This window comes from Seriola dumerili, unplaced genomic scaffold (assembly GCF_002260705.1).
Source record: "Seriola dumerili isolate Sdu_G_001 unplaced genomic scaffold, Sdu_1.0 BDQW01000052.1, whole genome shotgun sequence".
NCBI lineage: Eukaryota > Metazoa > Chordata > Actinopteri > Carangiformes > Carangidae > Seriola > Seriola dumerili.
Genome location: NW_019174307.1, coordinates 4228244 through 4253609, shown reverse-complemented (window position 1 = coordinate 4253609; position 25366 = coordinate 4228244). Strand labels below are relative to the sequence as shown.

Here is a 25366-nt window from a genome sequence, read left to right as displayed (position 1 = left end):
TTGGCTTCAGGCTGAGGGCAGGGAGTGGATTCACTAGTCGTGTGCGCAGTTATTGCTAGAAATCTCTCTGAAGCAGAACTCTCAACTTTTCCCGCGGGTTATCCAACCAGGATGAAGGTTGATATTCATAATCATATTTTACCAAAGGACTGGCCCGATCTGAAGCAGGTAGGCACAAGTACATGAAGGATCTGCGCGCCGTTTGTCACAGCCTGGTGCCTTAACCTTGAGCCTTGACACACACAATTTATGGGCTAGATCTAATTTTGTGTGGTTCAGTGGGTTTACAAAAAAAAACACACACACACACACACACATCTTTGTATCAGTTCTGTGTCAGGCAGAGGTTCTCCTTGAATCCAATGCTATTAAATACCAGCAGCCTGAAATAAAATGTAGAGGCATTTCCCATTGGAGTGTCTGCAAGGAGTTTAACAGCTCACTCCAAAAGTCTGTCTTCTCTATGGATGGTTAAACTTTAATCAATAGGAGGCTCCGGCCTTGCGCTGTCTGATCCTGCTCTTATGTCTTTGTCACTGTGGAGGCCTGGCTTTAGCTAATCATTTCCCACATTTATTGCTGGACAGGAAACATTGCCTGCAAATGCTCCCACAAGCTTTCTATTACTCTTTCTTTCTTTCTTTCTTTCTTTTCTTATTACTGTATTTTCAGTGGTACAGTAGCCTACAGTTTCACTTATGTAAACATTTGTCTTTGAATGCATGCAAGCACAAACATTTAGTGTAATTAATTTACATAACACTGTATATCCATACCAACCATACCAACATAAGCAGCCATGGGACTTGATAACCTGACCGAGTGACCAGGTGAGGAAAACTTGGAAATGTCTTTTTGGTACAAAGAAGTAAAAAAAAAAGAAAAGAAAAGAAAGAAAAAAAAGAAAAGAAAGAAATCAGTGCACACAAAGATTATTTAACCCCTATGTTCAACACATGTTGAGTTTGTTTTGAAATTGTTTTAGAGAGGTGCTGATTCAACTTTATGGTCATTTTGGAGGCTGTAGTTTGTGGTGCTGTTGAGTTTTATTGCATCATAACAACTGGTGTTTTTGTTATTTCCACTCCTCTTATTTCAATGAGGGTGGGCTAAATAACAGAAAAAAACCCACTGTATAATGTAATACAGTTCAACAAAGCACAGCAATTATAAAACATTGTTATTACACCATTAGAGGACAAACTGAAATCCAAATACATGTATTTGGGATTTGTATTGGTTGCCTAAGAAGTCCTGGAAAGATCAACAAAATCCAAGTATTAACCATGTTTTACAACTGGCGTCTCTAAAAGCCCAAACAGAGCTAATGCATCTTTCTCAGTAGTGGACAGTGTTTTTTGAGCTGGTAGACGGCCTGGTGTCGCAGGACTTTAAACAGAGAATTAATTTCTTAACATTTCTACCATTGAACTGTTATGTATTTATTTCACTAAAAGCAGGCTGTCATTGAAATAGCCACTGCAAGACATCACACCTTTAAAAGTTAAAGGGTGTAAAACCCACTTTGCATTTTGAAAAGCTGAAGCTTCTCTACCTCTATCTATTTACTAAGTACACCGTTCTGCTGATCTGGAGGGATATGAAGTGGGGCTTTACTGGCTGTATTGCTCACATAGATCGTCTGCGGCTTCATTTGTATGCAAAAGAATCAACAGCCTCAGATGGCATTCACTGTTGATCCAGGGCGTTGGAGTGGATAGTCTTCTAGGAAGAAAATTGAACCCTTGCAAATGGGATAACACAATTTATAAAGGCTTTTTACCAAAGTGCATGGAGAATAATAAACCATGCTCTTCTTTATCTTTACAGATTTTAAAACAAAAAATAATAATAATAATAATAATAAATGTAATCTAATGCATCTATTTTGTATAATGTGATATTTAAAAACTGTACATTTATTAATTGTGTTTTGCATGTGTTTCAGAGGTATGGATATGATGGGTTTGTCCAGCTGCACCATCACTGCAAGGTGAGTCAACATACATCTAGATATATATATATATATATTATATATATATATATATATATTTCTATGCAGACAGAAAGGGCACAGGTACAGGAGCACTTACGCAATTGTACTGCGCACTATGCTGGGCACACAGCAGGTTCTTCCCGGCTGCACCCCACCCTGTGGACCTGTCAGGCTGGCCCTGGCTCTGTGAGCAGCTGCAGAACTCAGCACGTTGCCACTGCGTCAGCAGAGACATTCACTTCAAACACAGCGGCAACACAACAGAACGCAGAGCAGACTGGCAGCTGTGTGGCCGATGCAACTTTTTGCAGAAGACGTTGGTTGAACTTTTGCCACCAGCTAATTGAACATGCGGACTAATAGTGGAATGTGTCACACTGATGCATACAAACAAAAGCTGTGTCTGTTGATGAACATCTGTTTAAGTACAGATGCCAATGTTAAAAGCAAGATCTGACAGGACTCAGAGCCAAATTGTAACATCCAAGATAAGAGATTGTTAATTACAGCAATTAAAAGGAAGGATAAACTAGCCAGATGTTGTTTGTGTATTTAGGTCTGTAATTAAATTCATATGAAAAACAAGTACTATGTGTACCATGAAAGTATGACTCAGCTGCCTGCTGCCATCATGTGGTTGTATTTTGAAACATTATAAAACCCAAAAGTCACATGAGCTTGAAAAATTGTGAATGATAATGAGTGAAATGACAAATAGCAAGGACAATAAATCTGCCAAAGTATCCAGACTCTACAATGGAGAGACAGTGAACATCTTAAGAGTAGTCATATCAGTTGGGGATGTGACTGGTGTTAATGCTGTGTTCCAGGGTGAAGCTAAGATGATGAAGGATGGGAAGCTGTTCCGAGTGATTCAAGAGAACTGCTGGGATGCAAGCACACGCATACAAGACATGGATCAACATGGTACGTGCACAGACATGAAAGACGTAAACAAGTGTTACAGCTTGTCATCTTACGGATGACTAAAAACAATGTTTCTGTATAATATTCAGGTGTGACGGTTCAAGCCCTTTCTACTGTCCCCGTGATGTTCAGTTACTGGGTGAGTGCACGTGAAGTCAGAGCAAATGAGATCAAAAACAATGCAGCTACAGTATCATGTTTTATTGCTGAGTGCCTGAAACTACGGAGTATTGTTTACTGCGCCCTCACTTATTGCGAGCTCCGTCTTCCCACTCATGCTGAAAAAAAGCAAATTAAATTTAACTTCTTTTGAGCAGTACCATGGTGGATTATATACTTGCCTGCAAAGCTGCTAAACTGTCTTTTTGTTCATCTCACACATATATTTACCTGTTTTCATTTTATTTTTGGATTGCAGGCCAAGCCTCATGACACGCTGGATCTCTGCACCATTTTAAACGACAATTTGGCCCAGACAGTGCGTAGCCACCCCAAGAGGTTTGTGGGCCTGGGAACGCTGCCCATGCAAGCTCCTGACTTGGCCGTCCTGGAGATGAGGCGCTGCGTGAAGGAGCTGGGATTCCCTGGGGTGCAGATTGGCTCACATATCAACAACTGGGACCTCAATGCCTCTGAACTCTATCCCTTCTACGCTGTGAGACATTTCATACTATAGTATACGCTTATATCATAATATTCCTGGTGATAGTAGTTGCAAATGTGCCAATGTGTCCGATGTTTACAATTCACTGGTTAGACTTAATGACTGCAGTGACATTCCTTTGTATTCATAGGTCAGTTTCTCTTTCATGGAGAAATACTGATCTTGCAGTGTGTCCACCCCACAGGCAGCTGAGGAGCTGGGCTGCTCTGTTTTTGTCCACCCGTGGGACATGCAGACAGATGGGAGGATGGCTAAGTATTGGCTGCCCTGGCTGGTGGGTGAGGGAGATAGAGTAGGAAGAGTAGATATTAAATGTCTCCCTCCCAAGAAAATAACTTTTCTTGCAATCTGTTTGTCTGAAATGACTGAAACTGAGCCATAAATATCTCTGCGTAACAAACCAAACTAAGAGCAAAAACACAGCAGTAGATTATGCCTACTATTATTATTGCCCATAATGTTTCCTATAATAATTGATGAAACCATCAAAACCAAATCATTGCAGTCCCCCGCATGTTTAAAATCGCCAAAATTTTAGCTTTTAGTATTTTAGCTTTCATATCGTATTTGATGAATTGTGATCATGGTTAATGGTGATCAATCATGCTCCATTTTGTTTGTCACTTAGTATACTAACCCACTTACACTGCCATACAATACCAAGACATTCCATTACAGTTTGAAAAGAGAGATTATATTTTGTTGTCTTTTCCATCACAAAGGCATGCCCTCAGAGACAACCATGGCTATTTGCTCGATGATATTTGGAGGTGTCTTCGAGAGATTTCCTAAACTGAAAGTCTGCTTTGCTCATGGAGGTAGAGAAGTATTTTAAACGTAGCCTTCAAAGCATTCTCACTTCCTGCACAGTTTAAGGTGTAATGAGACTCTGTGTGTTGTCGTTTGACCTTAAATGTATTTTGTTCATCTGGTTACAGGTGGCTCTTTCCCATTCACCGTCGGCAGAATTGAACACGGCCACACAGTCCGCCCTGACCTGTGTGCAGTCGACAACCAGATCAGTCCACGGAAATACCTTGGCTCGTTCTACACTGACTCCCTAGTTCATGATCCCACCTCCCTGAAGCTGCTCATTGATGTTATTGGAAAAGTGAGCTTCATTCATTCATTTCTGTAAAGACTCCGAGGGAGTGTTGCAGTGTCGAGCATGGAGAGTGAGCGGGTAGATTGAGCACATCAGCAGTTATTCCTGTCATACCACTTTAACCTTAGATACAAAAACTGTGTACCAGGGCTCATTAAGGTCGCACACTGCTCCTCTGTGTGTGGAGGCATTCTGATTCTTTACAGTAATTCTGCTGATGACAGTAACTATTCCTGCCTTCAGCACTTTGACAGAAATACTGTCGATGAGCTCAACGTTGTTTTCTAAATTCACACATGTGTATTCCTCTTTTAAGGATAAAGTGATGCTGGGAACAGATTATCCATTTCCACTGGGTGAGCTACAGCCGGGATCACTGATTGAGTCAATGGATGAGTTTGATGAGACACTAAAGGTAACAATATTTCCCTCTCCTTCATTTAGAAAGTGCACATCAGTGTTGCTGTCATGAATTGACTCTATAACACATGTACACAGGTATAAAAGGCTTGTCAGGAACACAGTGCAGTCTGATGCGTATTCCTTTCATTGCAGGATAAATTGCTTGCTGGAAATGCACTGGAATTTTTGGGACTGAAACGTGAGCAATTTGAGTAACATAAAAATCTCAAATACAATTGCTATACCAAGTGATTCAGTGTAACAGCTTTATTCAGATATACATATTTTGATGATACAAAATATCCTGAAGCTTGTATAGTGATAACCAATTGTAATACGGTTTGTTATAATAAAGTATTTTACTGTCAGCATTGTTATTTGTATTGAGCTCAATATAAAACACAAGTGTCCCTGAGAACGGAAATGGAGACTGATTGACGTGCATGAAGGGAATAATTACAATTACATTACAATTGTGTTTTAAAATCAGCTCTTATATTAAATGTGGTAAATATAATGTTTTTTCCATCTTTCCATCTGTCTTCTCTGTTAGAGGTCATGTGTCAGTCACTGGCCTAGAGACATTTTATAATCTATAAATTCTTCTGAGGCTGCCAGTCACAATGCCATCTGATGGCTTATTATGCGTCCTCTTAATGCTCATCTTTGGCTAACATTAACTCAGCTCATAAATAAAAAATCATGCACCCAGTTGACGAATTTTCCCCCATCTCCTAAATATACACAGTTATGATAGTAGGTATAATTCAAGTTGTGTGGTCTTTAACGAAGTCAATTATTATTGTTGGTTAATGGGTTATACAAATTCATTGAAAGGAATTGACCTAATTGAACGCACTGTCGTTCAAATGTGAATTAATTCATTTTAAATGATCACAGACAATGTCATTTCCTGTTATATCGGCACAAGAATATTTACAAATGTGCACACCGCAGCCCCAGTGTGTGGATACGAGACATGCACCATGGTCGTACATCCATGGTTCTCACCAACGAAAAAGTCGTTGTTTCCTGTGCGACATCGCCCTCACATCCGCTTTACAGATGCCCGAGTGAACGTTGGAGAGCAATGGCGGCGTGCCGGGGGTCTTCGTCGAAGTGGTTTTTCACCCGGGAGCAGCTCGAAACCACGCCGTCCCGCCGATGTGGAGTAGAACCAGATCGGGAGCTCTCCTACAGACAGCAAGCGGCGAATCTGATCCAAGATATGGGCCAGAGACTCAATGTGTATCCTTTTGTAAACAAACTTATCCCTCGACCAGACTGGAAGCAGACATGGCGCTAACGGTTGGAGCGGGCCCATTACGTTACTCATTTTGAAGAGACCGCTGGGATTAGGGAACAAGTTTCGAGGTTTTTTCGACTTGTATGTTTTGTTTTTGCGTTGGTTAAAATCTTGTTTTACTAAGAAATCTTCATGTGAAATCTCGATGTTGTGATTGTACGTTTAGCTCTACGCTAATGTAGAACGTTAACTAGCTAGCTGAGGGTTGACGTCTGATAGGCCGTTAGGCTAGTTTGCAGCTGCTGCTAATCACTTGCCCACAAAAATCTGACGGTTCTTGCCTCTTCCACGCGGTATAGCTTGGTTTAACAAATAACCGCGTCCTTCAATAGACCAGTAAGCTGACGTATGAAGTTTTTATGTGTCATTTTCTTGTGATATTGATGTTACACTAGTATAATTAGCATAAAGCTAAGTCACCTGCTACACAGTATCGTCGACTCAGCTCTTAACTTTTCTTTACCCGGTTAAAATAAAATAATACTTAAAATTTAGCGCTCATAAGTCGCCCATTAGTGTGTCTTGGCTTGACAGAATAGTGTATAGCTGTATTGTTCATGGATTAACTTAATTATTTCCCAGAATTGTCCTTGACCCCCACTTCCAGCTCTCAATTAACAATAAATACAGCCATTGTTTACATGCATAGATTTTATATGCACCATTCCTTCACCAAATTCCATAGAAATGTAAGTATTATGTTTCTTAATACTACTCTTGACCTGTAACTTATTACACGTTAGATAGACTGTGACATCCTTTAGGTAGTTTGGGTTTGGATTTAAATGTCTTGATGCTTTTATACAGATAATATCTCCAACCACCTTATTCTTGGCTGCAAAAGTGGAAGAGCAACCTCGGAAACTCGAACATGTGATCAAAGTTGCACATGCTTGCCTAAATCCCCAAGAACCACCTCTAGACACAAAAAGTAATGTAAGTTCGGGAAGCTCTGCATGTTGAATGGTTGAATGTTTTTTTCCCCCTCCACATCTGGCTTTCGAGTTCTCTCAGTGGTCATGGTTTCCCTGTGTACAGTATAACTGGCTGTGCTGCATTCCTTCGCCCTGTACAAAGGGTCTTATTTTTACACATCTGGCCTGCTGTTGGTGTGCAACAAACACCTGCATCTTACCAAGATTAACATTAATAGTAAAATGAGCCTCTCTGTTTGGAGTTTTGGCCATTTGAAATCAGTTGTTAGAGGGATAGATTAATAGACTCATTACAATTGTGTTGTAATGACTGTCTATCAAACTTCAGGCATACCTCCAGCAAGCTCAAGAGCTGGTGATACTTGAATCCATAGTGCTGCAGACCCTGGGTAAGTAGTGGTGACTGGAGTGGATGACTTGAGCGAGAGAGAGCACTTTTGTTTTTCATAATCATTATCATTGGCTTACATTATCAATAAGGGAGTAGTGCTATTGATCACTGATTTTATTCATCACAGCCTGTTAAGTGAAATGTTTTATCAGCTACTGTATGGGTATCATGTCAAATATGTATTTTCAATAAATCGTGTAAAGGTGACATGTCATTCTTGTCAATGCTGACATTAGTCGTAAACTCTGCTATTGATAAGGCTTTAGGGAATTTTTACGGTCATTTTTGACTAATTATATCATCATTTCGCTGCTTTGCAACATTTTATTTTACAGCTACAACAATTCTTGCTCACTTATTGACTACATTTGAAACTGAGAGATGTCATTCTAAGTGAAAGTGGTCGGAGATGAGTTGACTGCACTTAATCTGGAATATCTTGTAACACACTTGAATGAATTGGCCATCAAGCTCCACTATTCACATTTCTGTCTGAATCAATATCCTTTAAAACAAGCGCTACATTGGTTTGTTGAATCTTAAAATGACATGTCACCTCCCAACTGTGTTTGTGTTAAACTCACCTGTCATGTATTTTGTTCCAGGCTTTGAAATTACTATTGATCACCCACACACTGATGTGGTGAAATGTTCCCAGCTAGTGCGAGGTAGAGGCTTCCTTCTTTGCTCTTTGTGCCCTCTGGTCTTGTTTTTCCCACCTCCAGATATGGGTGGGGAGGGGGGTGAAAAACCTTGCTGATTTAATGGTTACATAACCACACGCCTTGTTCTTTTTTTCTTTTGATGACCTTTTGAGTTCATTATATGACACAGCACATAAACCGCAACATTGACTGGTGCTTGTTGGGCCAAGTCGAAGACTGGATTTTAATAATTTGTTATAGGGGTTTGCAAATTCATTCCCCCTATGAGATTAGCAGTAACTGGAAAAGAATAAGTAGCAATAGTTTATTCTTTACATATTGTAGATATACATGCAAAATCACATGTAAATCGATCAAACTAGTGCCTTGAACTCAGTTCCACTGTTCAACAAAGCATTCAATTACTTGTCTTTAAAATTGCTTGGAGTGATTAATTTGCTACTGCAACTGTATTTTTGTAAAATGAGAACATAATTTAATCATGATGCAATAACACTGAAAGCAATTTATTGATAATATTGGATTAGATTGGATCGCCTAACTTTCCCTCCAGATTTAATTTAGAAAAATCATCTAGCATACTGAAAATTTCCAAAATGTGGCAACAGTTGGTGCCAATTGTTGTTTTCAGTCTTGGTCTTGGCTTAATCAGTGCAATGAAAATGATCTTAAAAAAAGGCAAACATTCAGTTCTATCCTAATGATAACAAAATGCTTTGCTTTGCATAAATGGTAATCATTCTGCCCTTCCTTGTTTTTCTCTTCTTCTGTTTGTCTCTTACAGCAAGCAAGGATCTGGCACAGACTTCCTATTTCATGGCTACCAACAGGTTGTTATCCTGCCCCTCCTTTGTTGCACTTTGACTGCACACCATAGCTTCCAGTAATGCAGGGTACCCTTTCAGTGTCCAACGGGCCCTACTTGCGCTGGTGGTTGTTGGGACGCTTGCCTCCTCCCCCTCAGCTCCCCTCCCTTGTTCAAAGGAAGTGGGACAGGCTTGTAGCGTTACCGGCCCCAGTCGCAGTGCGGTGTATTGTACAAGGGACCATGTGTTGGCACAGATGGGTTGAATGCAAGATGTGAAGTGTAGTGGTGCGCTTGAAACCCACATGTTTGTTCGGTTGCGAAAAAGTGCATAATTCTAAAAGAGAAAGACACTTTGGTAGCCTGAATAGCAGCTAAAGATTTCACAGATGTAAACATTTCTCGTAGAGGTCCTTCCGGTAAGTACCGCAAATTCATTTTTAAAATTTTCTTTTTCACATCCATTTGTTCAAAATGCATTATCTCCTCAGATATTCTCAACTTTTTCAATATTTGCTTGTCTTTTTTTCCTTGCTCTATCACATTCTTATCTACATGTAGCTTATGTAAAATATGTGTCAAGAAAAACCTAATCGTGACCCATTAAGGACCTGCAAAATATCTAATGCGTATAACATATAGTATTTCTCGTATATATCAAAATGCATTTGGTGAATATGAATTAAGTCAGGACAAAATGTCTTTCTTGACACGTCTTTTAGTAGAAAAACTGGGTCCTTAAAGGGTTTGTTCAAAGTAGGCAGTGGTGGAAATGGTATGGTATTAATGGAATTACCTTTGTTTTCAACTACTCCAAATCAGTAGACAATGTCTGGACGCTGTGAATGGTGTTAGAGGTTTTGGTGCTTTTTAAGAGTGAAACCTGTAACCTACTGATTGTTGTTAGAATCTCTCAATATTCTTACAAATTGATGATTTTAATTTAGTTTTGAAGACTCACATGCTTAATGTTTGAAATTATTTTCAATGTATAAATTAATGGGAGAGAGGTGTTTTGAGAGGAGTTATCAGACAGATGCTTGTAAATGTCAGCTGTGACTGATAGCTTTGTTTAAGGCCACTGTAATCTGGCAGACCAGACTCCAGACATTGTACTTGTCTCACTGCACAAGGTTACCATCCAGCTTTGACCAAAATACAGCATTGTGAAGTTAAGGCTGTTCATACTGTTGAATCTAGCTATAACATGGATTAACTTTTCCTTGAGAATCTTTTGTTCGTCATGGCTGCAATATCATATTCATGGCTTAAGTGTCTGAAATAATTGCGGAGAACCAATTTTCAACTTAAAAAAACAGCGTCAGTGCTGAAGTTGATTAACTGATTTATCTGGTTCACCAAAAGTGAACTTGATAACAAAGAACCAAAACCTTGGGGAGTTTAAAAATGTTTAGTCGCAGCTTGTGTCTATATTTTAGTTTTCAATACTTGGATGGTAGCCACTTGTCTATTTCTATTTGTTATTTTGACTGTGATATGAATATGTTGTACTGTCTGATTATGATCTATACTTGCATTACACTCTTCAATTCCATTGTTGTAGAAGAGTAGGGTTGAGTAATAGGTCAGTAAGCTAAGATATTTAATTTAGAAAGGCTTAGCAGTATTGAGAGCATAGACCTTAGTGTATGCAGCACACTGGCAGCACTGCTGCTACATTATATTTGTTGAGTTGGAGGACCCACTAGATTTATCCCTTTTTAACACAGTTCAAAGAAAGAGAGACCCTACAGAGAGGGCTGTAGGAGCAGCCACCTGTCAGTTCATTGTACAATTATGCATCTGTCACATGGGTGGCCTCAGGGTTGTGTGTTTCACAATGGGCAGACTACACTTAGCTACTACACATGGCCCCCCACTCACTTCCCTCACTTTTGTTTTGATGTCCCAACATTTTAACCAGCTGAGTTCCTTAAAACATAAATCATTGTCTCATGACACTTTTAACTTCTTACTTTTAAGCACTGGAAAATTGTGTCCTTTTACATTACATGGATTGAAAAGTTGATGTTACCTGTGTTGTTACCAGTTTGAAGTGAGAAGCTGTTACATTATCAGATCAAGTTTAATGTATCAACACAATCAAATTATGGCCTGTCTTTTGCAACCAATGCCACCAGTAAATTAAAGTTGTCTGCTCCCTCTTGTGTTTTTTTCTTTTTTCTCCACATGTGGGACCAATCCTGACCTCACCTGGCCTGAACTGACTCACTCCCATACCTACACCTTCACATATGTGAAATATCCACTGTTTACACACACTGCACACACTCATCACTTGCGCATACCCTCACACATTATACAGTCTACACCTCACTACCTTCTGCCTCCAGTACAAGCCCACGGTGATCGCCTGTGTGTGCATCCACCTGGCATGTAAGTGGTCCAACTGGGAGATCCCGGTTTCCACTGATGGGAAACACTGGTGGGAGTACGTGGACAGCTCTGTCACTCTCGAGCTGCTTGATGGTGAGATGCAATACATCTGTTTTTGTTTGCCATAATTTATGAAAGTGAATTAATGTCACTTACAGCAATGTATTATATCTTGCTATGTTTAGTATAGTAAGGTTTTCTACAGCATGTGGTGGTGTTTTGTAAGCATTTACCCAAAGTTCATATAATGCAGATATTGTAAAAGTGTCTGAATAAGACAGTTTCATTGTCTAAGTTAGGCATCAAACAACATTCATGTCTTGTACTTGCAGAGTTGACCCATGAGTTTCTGCAGATTCTGGAGAAGACGCCCAGCCGGTTAAAGAGGATACGCAACTGGAGGGTAGGACATACTACTGTACACTTGCATGCATGGTCTTTAAAAATCAGGGAAAAGCTTACATGCCAAAAAGGCTGCCCAGCGGTTTACCGCTCAGCCCCGTTTGGCAAAGAACTGATTGGCAATTTAAAATTTTAACTAGCGAAGGATTAGGAGTTACAAGAGAAATCCCACTACATTGAGTATTTGTACTACTGCTGACTAAACAGTCTAACAAATCTCTCTATCCCACCTAGGCGACACAAGCTGCCAAAAAGCCCAAGACTGAGAGCACCCAGTTGATGGATAACTCCTTTCCTGGGCCGTCCATGCTCCAAGACCAAGGTGATGCGTCGCTTGCTGGAGTCTCCTCCAACCCAAGCTTTTCCAAAGCAGGCAACACCTTCACCATGTCCATGCCTGGCCAGTCTGGAGGTGCACCCCTGACTCTGGACACCATGGCTGGTACATACAATCCTGCTAGCCACAGTGAGTGGCCCCAGGGCAAACAGAACCAAGCAGGGTACCCTTCCACCTGTTTAAAACAGGAACCCCTCAACATCCCTCTCCAAGAGCAGGCACTGTCCTTGCAGACCTCCACGTCCTCTTTGCTTCAGCATCCACCGATATACAGGACAGAGAAAACAATAGACTTCAACCCTGTCAAACAGGAACAAAAAGGAGCTGGTGGGGGTGGAGTGGGCAAGCATCAGCCACCACCTCAGCCTGCATACCCTCCACCAGCTCAGCCTCCTCCACCACCACAACCTTCTCCAGCTCAGAAGCTGTCTCTGGACAAATACAGAGAGAAACATGCTGCAGAGCTGGCTGTCTCTGGACAGAAACGCCGGCAGGAGCAGCATGGAGGTGTAATGGATTGCGAAATGTCGTCTTCCTCCTCTTCTACCTATGCACCATCATCTATGAGCCAAGTAGACCATAGAAAACATTCACAGCCCCACCAAACGTCCCATGGTGGAGGTGGTGGCCCCACCGCCTCCCCAATGAAAATTAAAGTCCCTTCCTCCTCAACTTCAGGGCAAGACAGACGTCATCACAGTGACAAACGGGACAAAAGCTCGCTGAAACTCCGCCTGGCTGTTCCTGTGTCTGGCGGCAGCTCCCAGCTGGATAAAAGTGGGCAACCCAGCAAAGACGAGCTTAAGATGAAGATAAAAGTTTCATCATCAGAGTGCCACAGCTCATCAGATGAAGGCATGGCGACCACCAACAACAAGAGTAAACATTCCAGCCCGATGGTGAACAAAGAGAAACATCGTGGAGCGGAGCACAACCTCCATCGCCATCACAAGCACAGTCACGCTCACACACACAGCGGCAATGGGCGAGGAGGTCCCGAGGGCCCAGGTGGTGGGGGAGGCCTGCTACGGGGTCCCCCGGGGCTGGTCAGCATGGAAGGGATGACGCTTGCTCCTCCCGGATCCACCTCTTTCTCTTCATCCACATCACGCAAGAGGGCGTACCCAGAGGTCAGCCACAACCACCACCCTCCTTCCTCATCCTCCACTTCTTGCTCCAAAGTGAGCAAAATCTCCAAGGGTGGCACTGGTGCTGCAGGTACTTCATCTTTTTCTTCCCCCTTTTCTCCCCTTTGCTCCTCTCCTGTACTGCAGTGTGTCTCATCTGGCTTGCAGCTCTTTGGCTAACCTCCTTCCTTCCCTCCCTCCCTCCCCCCCTCCCCCTCCTCTTCCTTATTCTTGTTTCTCCTCCTCCCTCCTGTCACACCCAGGTGGGCTGCGGACCTCTCAGCAGTACCCTCCTAGTGAATCGCCACATGAAGTGGGAGAGCAGAGACACTGAGTCCACCACTCTGCAGCTATGGCCACCACATGGAAATGGCATCAAACAACCCACAGTTGAGACTTTGAAGACTATGCTCACCTCCTTGTCAAGTGCCCTAGAAAAATAACTCTTTATGTGATGATAAACCCTTTACTGAAAGGCAGAAAAAATTATCTCCAAAAACATGAAAAGTATTGTTGGACTTCTCAGTTTCTGAGAGACTAGACAGATGAAAAATTATGCTTCCTGACTGTCACATCTCTGGGCTGTGATGCTCGGTCCTGTTTTTCTGTTAGTGTTGAATTGCTGCTTGGTTCTCCTTCCTCCTCAAATGGGTCTGGGAATGTGCAAAGGTTGGGCGGGTGTGATTGTGGTGGGGAGGGTTTGAGTGTGTTTCCATCGGGAGGGAAGTCCTTCCCTACATCTAAGATCCCCATATGGAGAAACAAAAGTATTACAAGTACTATAAATTAATTGAATCACATTTCTGCAGTTGTATGGAGGAAGCCAGTGGCCAGCTGGAGATGAGTTCAAGTTATGTTTGCTGGCATTCCATTTAGTACTGTTGATGGATGCAATTTTTTTTAGGTGTAAAGTTTCATCTCCTCAATTACTTTTCTTGTCTTGATTTCTTTTTATACTTAAGTACTGTGCGTATGATTTGCATGTTTCAATCATCAAAGGGATTTAAAAGGAGAGCACTTACTTACTGTTTACAGGAAGTGGAGATAAATGTACATACGTTTTTGTATGTTTAAAGAAAAAAAAAGCTATACCATGACTACTCAGGTTTGGAGCTGCTTGTAAGTATAACAAGATAACTATAATACCTATAAAAGACTTTTATTTTGTGGATCTACCGTTTGGGCATCATCGGGTGAATGACTGCAGCATTCCAGTGGTGTGTGCTTCTTACAGCCTTCCTACAGAGGGTGCTGTACTGTGCTTTTCCATCACAGGAAATGTCAGTTGATGCCCTCAACACAGGCACATTCAACACCTACTAATCACATCAGAGCGATGCAATTTGTACCAAAAATTATTTTTTGGACCTCTAAGTAGACCTTAAGCTGGATGCCAAAGGTTTTGCCTCAACAAGAAAAAAAATGACAAGGACAGTAATAGTTTGCTATTAAAGTTTACATAACCCTTTTTATTTTGAAGTGCGTCAGGCATAATTTCATGACATGAAGCTGTAGCCCTTTTAGATGTCAGCCCATGAAAGGGATACAAATATTATTCAATCAATCATTAACAGGGTACTATTCAGGAGACAAAAAAAAACAAACACTTGTTGGCTCTTTCCATTCCAGCAACAGTTGTCAGAACAGTGACTAACTGGCCATATGCAAGATGACCTGCTGCATATGTTGGAAAGCTTTAGTATCTGTAATGTGGACGAGCTTGATAGTTTTTGTCACCGACATCCTCATCCAATTGGTTGAATTTATTTACAGCCATGTAACTGTCCGGACACGTCTATACATTAGTTTCATACATTAAACTCTATTGTTCTAAAATCTTGATATTACCCAGTCCCCTCTGTTCTTGACTGGGTTACTCGTGTATTTCTAGAGTGTGCAAAATACCCAATAAGCCTGAGGCTGGATTGTTTGTACCCTCATTAGGGATTTTACAGTTGGGTGCACAGAACAACAGCAGTTATGGACAAATGAGCATAAGCCACTTTACAACCTTTTTTTCTTTTCATTTCAGTATTACAAATAAACTTCAAAGTTGCCACTATCCTGACACAGTATAAATTCTGGTTGTTGCTGTCGATTTATTACACATACTGTATATGCATGTTGCTAGACTCTAGGAGTAAAAAAATAACCTACTGATTTGTGGATTGAATTTGAGAAGACATGTCTGTACAGTAGCTTATAGTAATGAAAAGTTCTTATCTGTGGCATGTCTCCTTTTACACACTGATTCCTCAATATCTCCTCAGAGGAAAGCTAACAGGAAGCTCTGAAACGAAGGTTATGGGAATTAGCTGATAATATATGCAGCAATATGAATTTGACACTTTATCAGAAACTAAATATTACGTACCCGACAGACCTAGAGTTAAACTGTAGAAATGTGAAATTATGGTATTTATAAGTTTGGCACATTTTTAAGATTGCTATAGAAAATCCACAAAGTCAGTAACAAAAGTGTGGCATCTACCTTGTTACATTTTATAGCTTCTATTAATGTACCAAGTGAAAGTGCTTCTTCTGTAGTTCCATTTAAAATTCAGCTCAAGAATGTAATGACTACATTTTCTTAACCCTTGATATACTCAGTATTCTAGTGTCCAAAAAGGTGTGGGACACATGGCCAGTGCCTCATGTTCCCAAACATGGGGGGGGTAGGTGGCAGGTCCTCAAAGTGTCTCAAAAGAATACTTTGTGTTTTGGTTCACCAATCTAATTTGAATCAATAAATGTCCCCATGAAGAAATATTGTTTTAGTGCAACTCCTTGTTAACCACACTGTCCTTGTGGATGACCACAGCAGTTCTTTTTCTGTGTTTCCCAAGAGTTCACTCCAGTCTCAATTTTGGGGATGAATGAATGCTTCAGGAGCTGGTCTGCAGATGGCCGTAGTCTCTGGTCACTGGAGTGGAGAGAGAACAATAGAATAATAGGGAATTCATTCACAAACATGTCTAAACAGATAAGATTTGCAATTCATTTTTTTTCCAATTAGATGAGTTTGACACTTAACAAATCAATTTTTGCTAAAATAAATCAGATGAAGGGGAAGTGATCTTACAAAAGGAATTTTCCATGCGTTCAACAAGAGATGAAACATTGTCTCACCCTGTCAAGCAGATTTTTACAAAGTCCTTGGCATTATCCGAGAACCCGTTTGGTAAGGAGGGCATCAATCCTCTCTGAGCTCCAATGTAGAACAAGGCAGCCATTTTGTCCATGTGTGCAAGTGGTGGTTTCCCTGTGGCCATCTCAAACACTGTGCAGCCTACACTCCATATATCTGACTTCCTGCCATATCCTGTCTCATTGATGACCTAAAAGGTAGAAGAGATGACAAAAGGTCAGAATAGTTAAAAGTCAAAGTTACACTTAAACAAGTAGAGCTTAAGCAATTCAAAAAGTCCTTCTGACACACGACCACCTAAAAGAGCTCCATATCTACCTCTGGTGCCATCCAGTAAGGTGTTCCATGGACAGACTTGAGCAGGTCTCCATTGTTGCTTGCAGTGTGGTTCAGGCAGCTGAGACGTCGTGCACAGCCAAAGTCTATGAGCTTGATGATTCCAGTGGGCATCAGCATGACATTGTTTCCCTTCAAGTCACGATGAATCACCCTGTTCAGATGAAGGTAGGCCACCCCCTCCAGGATCTGATGGGTGTACAGAGCCAGCACTCGCTCTGGCAGAGGACCAAACCTGGGGGCAGTAGAGGGGACAATTTGTATTGAAGGTATTAGTAAAGATAATTTATTTTAAGATCCTGCTGTGATGTTTTGTCAAAAACAGGTCATTCCTAAAGCTTGACAAATGGGTTAAGGTATTTCGAATCAACCTAACCTGTGCAGGATGCTAGCAATGGATCCTCCAGGGATGTACTCCATAAAGATGGAAACGATATGCTGATAAAGTGAGGTCCCCAGGAAGCCCACAATGTTGGTGTGTCTAAGGGTTTTAAGCAGTTCCACTTCCCCTTGCAGACGACTGTACTCCCTCTTTGCAGTGTCAGGGTCAGAGGTATCCAGACTGACCTGCTTCACAGCTATCAGCTGGCCCTGGCTGGTCAGGCCACAGTACACCTGGTGAGAGGGCAGCATATAGAATATACTGAGACCTTTTTTTCTTAATCTTGAATGTGTTATTTATGTTGCTAGCAGACTTACTGTCCCATAGGCCCCCCTGCCGAGCACTTCACCCTTTGTCCATGTGATGGTGTCATCTACAGCCAGCCCAGAGCCAAGCAGACCTGCACTGACTGTTGAAATAACCTGCAGTAAAATACACAGAATGAAACTGAGCAATGATTGTTAGCATGTAGGGTGAACTGGATTATAAACTAAAAATCACTAATAATTTTGCAATGCAAGGGCTATAGTGGGTTTCTTAGCGTTAAAGGGACAGTTCGCACTATAGCCTCAAACACCCAATTATTTTTATTCAACTGCATTGCAAATTCCCGAAGTATTCCTTTAAGGTGTTGAATTAGTTTATTGAAAAGTTTAGTCCATTTTTAATAAATTATTAAAGGATGATTTATCACCAACCACAACAGATACTCCATATCCTTTATTTTGGTATTTTGTATAATTTTGGTACAGTCCCTAAATATGTGGCGTTACGAAAGAACATGACTGAATGAGTCGAGATTCAAGGTGTCTTTATATGCGCAGTCACAATTATCTCTTAATCGTGACAGTGAACTTTCAGCCTTAATATTAACCATCAAGTTTACCTCAGGAAACATATTTGTTCCTGATACAGGATCCTCTTTGTTGAGCTCCTTTTTGCTTGATTCCAGGTTTTCGGGACATGGGCCTATGGATACATCCCTCTCATCCAGTGAGATCAGCTCCTCAGCCAGACACTGCAGAAGGTCATCCGTAAGCGGCCCATCTCCCACTTCATCCAGAAACTTCTGGTAAACTGGTGACATAACGGTGTTGCTGCTGCTGTGAGAGGATGTCCATGTGTTGATCTTTGGCTGTTGGGAGCTTTGAGGTAACACAGGCTCAGGAACTGATCTGTTTAGGTTTCCTGTTGATGAATTCCCAACTACTTCTTGCACATTAATGGTCAGTGTTTTGTCATCAGATTTGAATAGTTCAGACCCATATTTAGACAGAGCCTCCTCTATGGTATATAACGTATGATCTTCAGCCTTTTCTTGTGCACTATTTTGACCATGCTTAGAGCGATCTAACTTGGTCTCCTGTTTAGGCATACTGACCACTGTATAAGTACCTTTCTTTGATACAGGTGTGAGGTGAGGTTTCACCCTAGAGGACCCAAGTCTTGCTTTGCTTTTAGCTGAAACCACCATGCTCTCCCCTGGGCTTCTCCTCGCCTTACACTGAGGTTGTTTCAGGGGTCTGTGTTTGACTTTATGGGGTTGTTGCGTCTTCCTGGATGGCGCAGACTGCACTTGTCTGTCCTTTGTCTTCTCACAGGAGCTGGAAACCCTAAGGTTATCATAGATAGGGCCAGCAAACATCTCATAGATGGCTGGTCCTTCATCCGTGCTTTGTATCTGCTGAAACATGTCTTTGTAGGTGATGAAGTCCAGAGCAGATTTAGACCTTGGTGTCCCTGTTACACTGAGTCTCTTCAACTGCCGGGCGCTCTTCAGCTCCCTGACTGGTGGTTGAGCTCTGTTGTTGTTAGACTTGTTCATATTTGGTCTTTTGCTCTGTGGGTGATCAATAACCTTTCGTGGCGATGGGGTGTCAGTGCTACGATGACAATTCTTTGCAGATTTAAGCTTTGATTTTGCTTTACACACCGTGGCCTCTCCACTAATAATTAGCTCAGGGCTTTTCCTGGTTTTATCCTTGACTTGTGAGGAAAGTGAGGAGTACTTCAGATTGTTTTTGGACTTGTTCCGACTTAGGATACTATGGTCTTTATGTGTTAGTGGGTTGAAGGAGTTTGGTTTGTTAGTTTGATTATTTGCTCTTAGTTCACAGTTCATGCGGGTTCTTCTTTCCTTGCTCCGGGCAGGGTTTAAGGCTTTCAACATCTTCTTATCTGTCATGGGATCCACATCTGACGGTGGAAGGTTTACTGCCACAGTAAAGAGCTGAATTTTCCCCAAAGCAGTGCTGGGATTTAATTTTGCATCCTCAGCACTGTGAAGGATTGGGTTTTCACAGGAACCCTTCATTGTCTCCGCTGTCTGCTGTACATGTAGTTCATTGCTGTTCCCATCAGAGCATGCAATAGCATCCCCTTGGTCATCATTCATATCAAATATAATGACATGTGTAATATCAGTCTCAGGGTCTGTAGTGCAGCCCTCACGGTTCTTGTCCTTACAGTCTGATGTGACAGGCATGTCACTGTTCACAGTCTCTTTAACATGCTCACCTTGTTTTGCATAGTTACATTTTGTAAAGGAATGATTGTCAAGAGACTCTTTTGTATAACTCATATTGGTGGCTTTGCCTTCACAGTGAGAGTTTATAGCTGTTTCAGTGCTGAGAAGATCACCCTCATGTTTGATAGGCTCTCCATGCAGGTTATGTGCTGATCTGTGGATTGGTGGAATTGGACTGATCCTCGACTGAACTTTAAAATTCCGCCTTGTCTCCTCAACCAAATCAGCCTCAGCGGATGCCACATCCTTTGAATGCTGCAACAGCCTGTCTTCAACGAACTTCAGATCGCTGTCCTCTGAGGCTCTCTCCTCTGTATCTCTCTCATCATCCTCCAGATCGATGGAACTCTGGCTGCTGCTGCTGCTGCTGCTGCTGGACCCGCTCTCCTCACTGCCGCCCTTGGTAGTCAGAGGGCCAGTGTGGGGGCTGCCCCAGGACAGCCTCTCTCTCCTCAGCCGGGTCCTGGAGCAAAGGGGGCTCCGGCTGATGGGCTTCAGGGGAACATGGTGCTTAAGTGCTGGCAAAGCTGCACTGCCTCTGGGCCGGCTGGTCAGCGGTGCCAACAGCTTGGGTGTTCGGGGATGCAGAGCCGGCAAGAGACCCTGTGTGAACTGCAGAGAGTAAGGACATTGACAGTTATTCAGTGGAAGTGACTGTCAAGGTAAAATGCATTATGTATTGTCAGTAAGATTTTTTTTTTGTTGTTGAAACTCACCTTTTGTTCATTTACAGCATCTTGAGAACCGAGTCCTACAAAGAGGAAGAAATTATAAATTAAAACGACATGCACACAAATATCTGGCAAACTCAAATACTTTGGCTCATCTGATTTAAAATACATTGAACTACTACTGAATATTAATACCCAAGTATTCTTATTTATACATAATATAAAACATTGTGTCCTTTTGAATATTCATGACATATACGATGGAATTCAATTATAACTCCTCCTCTGATCCTCTATTCAAAAGTAATACTGCTTTGTAATTCGTGAAAATAATTAAGTCAAAGTTGTGATAACTATGATTATCTGTATATATACAGTACATACGGGTCTGGATGTGTGCCCTGGCCTGCATCATAGTGTTTGAACACAGTAGTGGTTCCATGATGCTGGGGGCTGATTGGCTGAGCTGGCTGGGCTCAGTGACGGACAGCAGGCCAGGGGAGGGTGGGCACGCAGCAACCACGCTTCTTGTCTGCGGCCTGTGAGGGAAAAGTACCAGAATCAAGGCTTAAGATGTATTTTCTGTACACACAATGTCAGGGTGGGTCATAGGTCAAATTCAAAAAGTACAATTTCTTTTTCTTTTTATTTCAGTCATTCAGTCATTTTTCGCTGCTTCACTCCCCTTATACGACTTAAACATATCTGCTATTGATTTGTCTTATTTAATGGCAAGTGTCTTATAATGAGTCCAGCTACAGTGTGTACCTGTGTCTAGGGGTTACGGGGACACAGGGGGTCCTGGTACTCAGCGGGCCACATGAGGGGGCTGGATCTACGTGGCCCCAGCGTCTGCTGTTGTCGCTCAGGCTTGGCAGAGACAAACCTCCTCTGTTGGGGAAAACACAGAAGAGTTACGTAGTTAATCTTACCATAGAGATACTCATCAGTATTTGTTGGGGGTCAAATGAGAAATTATCATTAACATTATTATTTTAAGAGAATTGCAGATGCCTCTGAGTTTTGTTTCTTTGTGCTGAACTGAACATAGTGCAACAAAAAAAAGCCTCATTTTCTTCCCATATCTCTTTATTTCTGGAAGCTGTTGCTATGAAATTAGAGAGCAGCTCAAAGACCTTTATTCTTCTTGTAGAGCTTGGACTTGTTTCAGTGCTGAGAGCTCAACATTACAGACAATGGGCTGATTCACCGCAGCCCTCTTTCCCCCCCTGTCTCTGTGTTTCGAACCTGTTTGGGTAGAACAGGTTGTCCTCTGGACACAGTGACAGGTGCCTGCGTACAGGTCTGTGAGTGTAACCGGAGAGGACACTCTTCTACTGCTGGTGTAAAAGTAAGAGGCTGTTGTTGACTACAGCCCAGGGAGAGTGTACTGTGTATACATGAGACTGTGTGTTGGGGGGATGGAGTGTTACCTGCACGCGCATTTGAATGTTTGTTTGTGTTTGTGGTTACGTATGAACAGATGGTTGTGTTTACATGTGTCAGCACTGTTAATACTATCAGCTCAGTACCATCTATTGTTTCCTTACAGCTTATATACATTTAAAAAGAGTGCACCAGTGTGTGTGTGTGTGTGTGTGTGTGTGTGTTTGTGTGTGTGTGTGTGTGTGTATGTGAGAGAGAGAGAGAAAGAAAGATTGTGAGATATTATCCAGCCCACCTGCTTCCTCTCCCTGCCTCCTGGTAGGCTTGTCTGATGTCTCTCAGTGTTTCCATGGCGTTTTGGAAACAGAGGGGGATCCCCTTATCTGCTGCAGGCACACACAGACCCGCACAGTTACACGCAACAATCCTAAGTCCATTGTATGTGCTTCACAGTGTGAAACTCAGATACATACAGACAGTTTTATAAGCTGCAGCTTCATGAATGCTTAGAGAACAATGTTACTCTGAGGTTTTTCCAGTTCGTATATCAGGTAGCACACATGGTGTTTCTCTAGATTTCAAAGCTACGACATAACACGGAACCTTGATGACCTCACACATGAGTGAGAGCGAACTTACATCCAGCCTTTCTCATACGCCAGCTCCTGCTCACGTAGAATTTACTGTACAAAAATACAGTGTTCATATACAACACATTCATACTCATCATAAAGAAAACACCAGCATTACCTGTCTCTGAGCCCGTTGGTCGCCTCTGCCCCCATTTTGAGATCACGTTTAAAGACTGAATCAGAAAACTCCTGTCTCTGTTTATCTCTTTATTCCTCCACAGCTGGGCAAGACCTTATGATCACATCTGTATTCTGTCTTTGCTGTCTGTATTCTCTACACGTTTGTTCCTCTTTGTGTAACTCTTTTAGTGGACCTTTTATCCTCTCTGTGTCTCAACCATGCTGCTGTGGCTGAGGTAAAAGACAAGCAAGCAAGCTCAGCTGAGAGGGCGTTTTGTGTGTGAGACCCCTCCCATGCTGTCACGCCTCCCTCACTGCCCTCCTTTCAGTGGGTGATTCGATCTGAAGGCCTATTTGGGATGATGCTGACCCCCCTCCCCTTTGTCACTTTAAAAGGCCAAAAGCAATTCAAAATTTGATCTCTTAGTAAAGTAAACTGACATCCAAGACACCCATATCCCCCTGTTGTGTATTCTGTTTAGCCCTTTTTATCCCCGAGGACTAAGAACACAAGTGCCCTCCTCTAACAAGCCCGCAAAGAAAAAAAAAGTTCACTCCAGTTTCAAACAATAATAGCTCACATCTTAGTCCATTAAAACCACTAAAACCGCAGGAGTCAGTGGAGGAGCCCTTACCTTGACTGAGATCTTTATGGTGGTCAGATAGAGGAGGGCACCCTGGAGACTCCAGCACTTCCTGGAAAGAACAAAACTGAGTTTAATTATACGTGTCCCAGTCTTAAAAGACAGAAGTTGGTAGGAGCACTGCAGTCGTACTGATGCAAGCTGAGAAGGGCTCAGTGTCTAAAAGAAATTTCAGCGTGATTTATTTTTTTTAATCAAGAAACAAAAATGAACAAATCATTTTTTTTTTAAATTTCCAAGTTGGAGGAAATCATATCCTTATTTCATCTTGTATTGAATATTTTAAATTCCTCTGTGAATGCTTTCTAAAAGCTGCAGGGCAAGGAGACATTATGAAAAACCCAGCACTGTTACTAAACCACAGACATATATTTCATTGATTCAGTTGTTACATTTCATTGATAATGTTACGAGCAGCAAATGGCTCAGTCACAGCTCCTGTGATGGAGCTTGAGGTTTAGATCTATCTCTCTTGGTGGTTTGGAAGTAAGTTTTAACATAATTTTACCGATCCGGTTTTGATTTATTTATAATATATTGCTATAAGGTTTATTGTTAATAGTTTTACCACTGTGCATGTACACATACACTACAGCTGAGTAGTGTCAGTGTCAGTCTGTGGGTCTCTGAGCTATACTGTAGCTTTTCCCTGTTAACCACCTGCTCTTCCCTTCCTGCTCACCATCTGCCCTGCTTGTTTCCTCCTCAGCCACACAGAGCGCCCCTCCTCCACACATACACATATGCACACACACTCATCTAAACAGCCAATTACTGCTTCCACATATTTGTCTTTTGGGTGACCACTCCACTGCCAGTGTGTGTTTGTTAACTGTGGCTACTTGAGAGCCACAGTCACAATGTTCACTCAGACACATGTGCTTAAACACAACACAGACCCTGTTGGTCATGTTCTGCGGATGTTGGTTGAACATTGCAATAAAGAAATAAATAAATCGATATTCAAATTGGTAGAGTTGAATATATTGTGTAATTTGATAAGCAAGGACAAAGTAAATTACAAAAAACATATTGCATATTCAATCAGGTACTGAACACAAACAACCTCTCTCACAAAGCTCAGACCAAGAATGATAGGAGCCTTGATTTGTTGATGTAAAGTGACATTTTTCAGCATTTGCCTCTAGAGTGGTTTGACATTCATCACTTACCCCGGTGTGGCTGTATAGTAGAAAGCAGTGTTGATGGGTGTGTGTCTGCGTAGGGGAGGTTGCTGTCGACTGATGAGGATAAAGGCTCTCAATGTCCAGCTCTATGTCAGAATCTTCAAACTCTGAGTCCAAACCCTGGCACGAGTGTTTGTCAGTGGACAGGGGTGACACAGGGGCAGCATCTGAGTAAGAACAGAAATCATTTTTAAACTTTCTGGCTAGGAGAAATCAAACAGTGTTTCTCTCTAGTGAGACAGTCAGACAGGCAGAGCAGAAAAACTCAGAATCCATGTTTGGGTCCACACCCCTGCACCTTGTCCTGTTTACACAAGATGGGGGATTAGAAGCAGTAAAAAGTCTGAAAACAACTTGTTTTACCCGTTAACTTCTTTTTTTTTCCATCTCTATTCATCCATCCTCTCTGTGTCCCCTTGTTTCCGTGTCGCCATCCTAGATACAAACTGATTCACACACTCATGAAGGCTCTTAGCAGCCTGGTCGCTCACACATGCACAAACAAGCCTTTCTTACACTTTCCCACATAAGTGCAGGCTTTGAGTGCAACTGCAGAGGTTTTACTCTGAAAAACAGGATTATGAATGAACTTGGTATGCTGTTTATGTGTATGTGTATGTGTATGTGAGAGACAAACAAAGAATGTGTGTGCACATAATCATAAATAGGAGGATTATAAATAGGAGGTGGGTTTTTATTTAGACGTGTGAACATGTGCGTGTGTCATGCATACTTTGCAGTAAACTCGCAGTTATGTAAGTAGCTGATCAATGAACCTCCATTTGTTAAGTCAATGTAATGAACAGGCAATGATACAAAGAACAATCGACAGGGAATCTAACTTTTTAAGTAAAGTTGCATATCTAGCTATCAA

General features: G+C 41.8%; 2 protein-coding genes across 4 annotated transcripts; both read left to right on the top strand.

Annotated features, from left to right (window-relative positions):
• Window positions 1–5520, top strand: acmsd (aminocarboxymuconate semialdehyde decarboxylase). The gene is made up of 10 exons (XM_022740919.1): window positions 1–168; window positions 1949–1993; window positions 2827–2923; window positions 3013–3062; window positions 3342–3578; window positions 3772–3865; window positions 4310–4405; window positions 4526–4698; window positions 5009–5107; window positions 5248–5520. The coding sequence occupies exons 1-10, from the start codon at window positions 112–114 to the stop codon at window positions 5308–5310; spliced, it is 1011 nt and encodes a 336-aa protein (XP_022596640.1). The 5' UTR covers window positions 1–111; the 3' UTR covers window positions 5311–5520.
• A 647-nt stretch (window positions 5521–6167) lies between these two features.
• Window positions 6168–15097, top strand: LOC111218225 (cyclin-T2-like). 3 transcript variants are annotated; one of them, XM_022740417.1, is made up of 10 exons: window positions 6168–6342; window positions 7008–7089; window positions 7208–7336; window positions 7664–7724; window positions 8332–8394; window positions 9176–9221; window positions 11523–11686; window positions 11926–11996; window positions 12230–13550; window positions 13723–15097. In XM_022740417.1, the coding sequence occupies exons 1-10, from the start codon at window positions 6185–6187 to the stop codon at window positions 13791–13793; spliced, it is 2166 nt and encodes a 721-aa protein (XP_022596138.1). In that variant the 5' UTR covers window positions 6168–6184; the 3' UTR covers window positions 13794–15097. The 3 variants fall into 3 exon arrangements, 2 of the variants coding, with proteins under 2 accessions (XP_022596138.1, XP_022596137.1); XM_022740416.1 differs by lacking the exon at window positions 13723–15097 and having other exon boundaries at window positions 12230–13655; XR_002664975.1 differs by lacking the exons at window positions 11926–11996; window positions 12230–13550; window positions 13723–15097 and having other exon boundaries at window positions 9176–9615; window positions 11523–11604.
• Window positions 15098–25366: the final 10269 nt, after the last annotated feature.

What these genes read in the sequence shown, in the direction of transcription:
- LOC111218225 (XM_022740416.1), top strand. Translation starts at nt 6,185, where the DNA reads ATGGCGGCGTGCCGGGGGTCTTCGTCGAAGTGGTTTTTCACCCGGGAG. An exon ending in ATGGGCCAGAGACTCAATGT is followed by an intron (nt 6,343 to 7,007) that starts GTATCCTTTTGT and finishes CCCCACTTCCAG; the next exon opens with CTCTCAATTAACAATAAATA. An exon ending in ATGTTCCCAGCTAGTGCGAG is followed by an intron (nt 8,395 to 9,175) that starts GTAGAGGCTTCC and finishes TGTCTCTTACAG; the next exon opens with CAAGCAAGGATCTGGCACAG.
- acmsd (XM_022740919.1), top strand. Translation starts at nt 112, where the DNA reads ATGAAGGTTGATATTCATAATCATATTTTACCAAAGGACTGGCCCGAT. An exon ending in ACTGGCCCGATCTGAAGCAG is followed by an intron (nt 169 to 1,948) that starts GTAGGCACAAGT and finishes CATGTGTTTCAG; the next exon opens with AGGTATGGATATGATGGGTT. An exon ending in ACAAGACATGGATCAACATG is followed by an intron (nt 2,924 to 3,012) that starts GTACGTGCACAG and finishes TATAATATTCAG; the next exon opens with GTGTGACGGTTCAAGCCCTT.